The sequence below is a fragment of the Octodon degus genome, unplaced genomic scaffold (genome assembly GCF_000260255.1).
Source record: "Octodon degus isolate 3935 unplaced genomic scaffold, OctDeg1.0 scaffold00034, whole genome shotgun sequence".
NCBI classification, from domain to species: Eukaryota; Metazoa; Chordata; class Mammalia; order Rodentia; family Octodontidae; genus Octodon; species Octodon degus.
In genome coordinates, this window is record NW_004524610.1 from 14,789,660 (window position 1) to 14,794,708 (window position 5,049).

The following is a 5,049-nucleotide window of genomic DNA, read 5'->3' on the forward strand; positions in this document are numbered from 1 at the left end:
GAGGAAAGAGGGGCGTCGATCCTTCGCTTTTATTGTTCATGACGTAGGGTGGAATCGTGTGTCTCCTGTCTTTAGGAAGGGTCGGTCTTTTTCTTAACTGAATGGTGACTTCCAGCAGTAGAGAGTGAATACATGCACTGGAGGAGGAGGTGGGCGCTCAGTACGTCCCTGTTCTTTTAACCTTTTCCCTGCCACCCTATTTCTTGGTCTTCTTCCCTTTTGCAAAAGAATCTCTCTTTTCCTCTTACCTGTCTTTCATTTTGCTCTTTATTTACATTTGCAGTCTCTTTTATAAGAGAAACCTTGTGATACTGAAGCCTGTGCGTCTGATGTATTCCACTTAACGTTATGGTTTCAATGTGCATCTCCTTTTCTGCAAATAACTCCAGTTTATCCTTCTTTGTGGCCACGGAATCTCCATTGTGAATATACAGCACATGGTCTTTATGCATTCCTTCACTGATGGGCATATGGGTCACTTCCAAGATGTAGCTGTTGTCAGTTGGGCTGCTATGAACGTGGGCCTGCATGGATCACAGTAATATAATGTCTAACTCTTTTGGGAATGTACCTAGGAGGGGGATAGCAGGATCAAACGGAATTTGTAGTTTTAGTAATAATAAATTTATTTGGTACAGGGTCTCACTATGCAGCTTGGACTTGCAGTGATCCACCTGTCTCACCCTCCCCAGTGCTGGGATTACAGGCGTGCATCACCACGCCCAGTCTCGGTGGCTGGCGCTGTATATGGTACAGGGGATCAAACCCAAGTCCTTGTGCTTGTCAGGCAAGTGCTTAGATTGCTGAGCTATCTCCCTAGCCAGTTCTAGTTTTTTGTTTTTTTTTTGTATTTTTTTTTTTGTATTTTACACAGGGTGTACAGGGTCTCACTACATAGATCAAACTTGTAGTGACCTGCCTATGTTCAGCCTCCCAAGAACTGGGATTATAGGCATGCGCCACCACGCCCAGTCTTTTTTTTAAAAATTTTATTTATTTATGTGTGTGTGTGTGTGTGTGTGTGTGTGTGTGTGTGTGTGTGTATGGCCAGCTCAGCCCACCAGGGGGCGGGGCGGGCTGGCATGTGGTGCTGGGGGATTGAACCATGGTCCCTGTACTTTGCTGAGCTTGTTCTAAGTAGGTGCTTTAGACCACTGAGCCATCTCACCAGCCCACCACGCCCAGTCTTAATCACCCTCTCAGCATGCCCAGGGGGTGGGGCTGGCATGGTACTCCAGGGATCGAACCCGGCCCCTGCATTTGCCTGAGCAGGCGCTTCAGTCTGCTAAGCTATTTGGCCAGCCCTCAGCTTTAATTTTCTGACAAATCTCCATACTGATCTCCATAGTGGTTGTACTGGTTTACATTCCCCCCAGCAGCACAGAAGAGTTCCTTGTTCCTTGCAGCCTCTCCAGCCTCTGTTATTATTTCATTTCTGAGTGATGGCCGTGCTTTCTGGGGTAAGATGGACTCTCAGTGATGGTTTAATTTGCATTTCTCTAAATTTGCCAGAAATATTGAACACTTTTTAATATGTTTATTGGCCTTTTGTACTTCTTCTGAAAAGCATCTTCATTTCATTTACCCATTTTTTGATTGGGTCTTTTACTTTGGGTTCTTTTTTTCTTTCTATCTTTCTTACTTGTTTTTTCTGTACTCTACATCTCAGTCCTCTGCTTGAGGATTAGCTGGCAATTTTTTCCCCATTCTATTCACCCTGTTGGTTTTTGCTTTGCTGTGCAGAAACTTGAATTTGATGTGGTGTCGTCTGCTATTTTTTATGTTGTTAACACAATTTTGGGTTCTGCTCTCAAAAAGTCCTTGCTTTTGCTTATGCCAGTGTCTTCCAGATCTTACCTATTTTATCTTCCAGCAGATTGTTTCTGTTTTAACATTTAGGTCTTTGATCCAGTTTTAGTTTTAGTTTAGGTGCAAGATAAGGGTTTAAGTTCAGTCTTCAGTGTGTGGTCAGTTTTCCCAACACTGTCAAAGAGGCTAGCTTTAGGAAGCTAGGTGTTTTACTTTCATTTTGAGACAGGGTCTCACTGTGTAGTTCAGGCAGGCCTTGAACTTACTATGTTGCCCAGACTGGCGTTGAATTCGCTTCAGTTCTGCCTCAGCCTCCTGAGTGCTGGGATTAAGGGCATGTGCCACTACTCCCCACCGTTTTGTTTTCTGCTGAGTGAATAGATCTGCTTTCGTGTGCAGCGGCATTCCCACAGGAAGACAGGCAGCTAATCCTGCAGCCCCCCCTCACACACACACATGTGACAGCAGCGATTGTATCTGAGTGTTCTCTCTCTTTGGGACACCGTTTGGGATGAAGATGGGACAGGAGAGACAAGTAGGGTTGAAAAAGCCGAGTACTTGCTTTCATCTACTAAATGACTCTGTGGAAGGCCTCGAGTTACCCAGAAGGAACTCCCTGCCATCTCCCACGTGTCCCTGGCAGCAGCCCTGTCTCTGAGCCTTGCTGTCTGGGGACTGTCACACAGCTGTTGTTCATGGTAGCTCTTCTGCCTACTGAGCACACAGTCACGCCTGCTTCTAGCTGTCTGTGTCTGTGAGCATCTACACGTTTGACCTCATCGTTGGAACATTCCTACCTTTGAGTCATTTTTTGTTTAAATATATGGATTTAATAAATATTTCTCAGACTGCCTACATTAGATATTTATATGTTTTCAGTGTATTAAGCATAGAAACTAGCTGCAGCATATAATTTATGCTGTGAAAGGTATTGTGTATTAGGTTCACATAAAGGTAATATCCGAAAGTAGCTGTTTAGGAAAAGCAATGACTGGAAATGGCAGTACAATGTAGGTGATGCTTCTCATTGCCAGTTATCTTCTTGAAAATTATAGAAATCTGTTATAAGTCAGTAGCATTCGGTGTAGTTTTAGGAAGGCTGGAAATCATGAATGATGTTCACTGTGCAGTGCCTGAAAGCGGTGAGAATTTTTAATAAATACTGTTAGTGACAGATGCACGTGAATTATGCAGCCATAATGTTTGCATGTGAATATAAAAGTGCATAAGATAGCCTTGATTGGTGTCCTCTCTAGCTTGTTAGTTTAACGAAGATGACATTTGACCTCTGTGAAAAATTTTCCCCGAATACATCTTTGTTGCACGGGCCTTCTTTTTGCTTCTTTAGATGTTGTTTTCTCTTTTTCTTTCCCAGGTTTGACACACCTCCTACCCTCTTATTTTCTTTGGATGGATTCAGGGCGGAATATTTACACACCTGGGGAGGACTTCTTCCTGTTATTAGCAAACTAAGTGAGTAACTCAGAGTCGGCTCCTGGCGTGTCAGGATTTTGGTAGGGAGCTGAGGGAGCTGGTGCATTTTGGAAAAGTACCGGCAGAACCCAGCTGCTTTGCCAGCCTTCTACATTTCAGAGTGGTTGAACCTAATCCCAAGGCGCGCTGGCCTTTAATAGTGCAATGTCTCTGCAGTTGCCCTTGACATACTTCCAAGAGAACATAGCTGTTTTAGGATTCTGACTCTCAACCATTTCTACACAGATTTATTCTGTCTTAGAATTTTGCTATTTTATTGTGGAAAAAAACCCTATTTATTATTAATATGGCTGTTCCTTTTAGAAATAGAATTTCCAAAACAGTGTTTTTGAAACTGAAATGATACTGCTAACACAGTTTGTTTTATTATTATTATTATTGCGGAACTGGGGATTGAACTCAGGCTCTTGTGCTTGCCAGGCAAGTGCTTATTCTAGTGAGCTATCTCCCTGGCTCTGCTAGCACGCTTTAAAAGGGCTGCTAGTGTCCTGTGCTAGGCTTTGGATCAGATTGAATCTTTGCAGCTGGTCTCAGGCTTAACTGAATGGTGATTCCTCAAGTGATGGATAAAGTAATGGGATCATCTTTTCTTAATATCGATGCCCAAGTCTTAAATCACATTAATAGCCTGCAGGATTGGCGTCAGTTGAATCATCGTTATTGAAAGAAGAGAACAGTCCTAGAGGCCGTAGGACCGTGTAGGCCAAGTCCTCTTGTGGGAAGCCGCAGACTTAGCGGCGGGAACAGCTGTTCAGCCTAGTACTTTAATTAGGTATTGAGCCACTAATTAATATCAAAGCTCTTGGAAGCATTGTGTTACTATGGCGTGTCCCTCTTGAATTTAATGTTAATGATGAGAAGGGATTAAGCCCTTAATGGGCTTCATAATGCTGTTTACTGTTTTTCCTACTAAGAGGAAAAAGAACTCTGATCTTTATGATTGGATTTGCGTTCACAGCGTTGCTTTAGAGTTCAGCTGGGGCTTTTATGTGGCTGTATGTCCCTGCTGGGACAGTGATTTTTATGGGATTTAGACTGCTGGGGTATAAAGGCTACATTAGGTCAACAGCTTGCCAAGTACACTGCATAATGATTTCTTGTCTTTTCTCTTTTAGAGAACTGTGGAACGTACACGAAAAACCTGAGGCCGGTGTACCCAACGAAAACCTTTCCCAATCACTACACCATCGTTACGGTAAACCTCATATTTTAGGTTTCTGATGATGTGAGATGCAGTTGGAACAGTTGTTTGAGGAAATAATTTAATTTCAGACCAGAAAGAAATACCTCATTTTGTAAGAGGGGATAACATCTGTATTTTGTCTGTTTCAGGGACTTTATCCGGAATCTCATGGGCTAATTGACAATAAGATGTTTGACCCTGAAATGAATGCTTCCTTTTCGTTTAAAACTAAAGAGAAATTCAACCCCCAGTGGTACAAAGGCGAGCCAGTGAGTTTTGGTCTTCGTTCCAAAATATTTCATTCCATTCTTTGTGTTTATTTTAATCAGTGTGAAGTAAAGAGAGATTCTCTGAAGTTTTTAATAAGCTATTTCATGTATTGCGCTTATGACTTTTTATGAGAAGTACGAATGCTGACACTCCGAAGTGCAGCTTGTGTGACTGCTCACTGGCTCCCTGCAGAGCGGCGCTAACTGCTTTTCTTCTCAGCTTCATTCTCTTCTCTCTCTCTGCTGTCCTTCTCTCTCTTTCCTCTCTCACTGTCTGTCTCCGTCTGTCTGTCT

The 5,049-nt window shown here is 42.9% G+C and overlaps 1 protein-coding gene across 1 annotated transcript in view; it reads left to right on the forward strand.

Annotated features, from left to right (window-relative positions):
- The window catches only part of Enpp1 (ectonucleotide pyrophosphatase/phosphodiesterase 1), a 57,410-nt gene that overhangs the window by 25,297 nt on the left and 27,064 nt on the right, over nt 1-5,049 (forward strand). Inside the window, exons 4-6 of the mRNA XM_004630314.2 lie at nt 3,185-3,282; nt 4,419-4,498; nt 4,636-4,755. Of these exons, the coding sequence (XP_004630371.1) occupies nt 3,185-3,282; nt 4,419-4,498; nt 4,636-4,755 (298 nt within the window). The remainder of the gene's footprint in view (nt 1-3,184; nt 3,283-4,418; nt 4,499-4,635; nt 4,756-5,049) is intronic.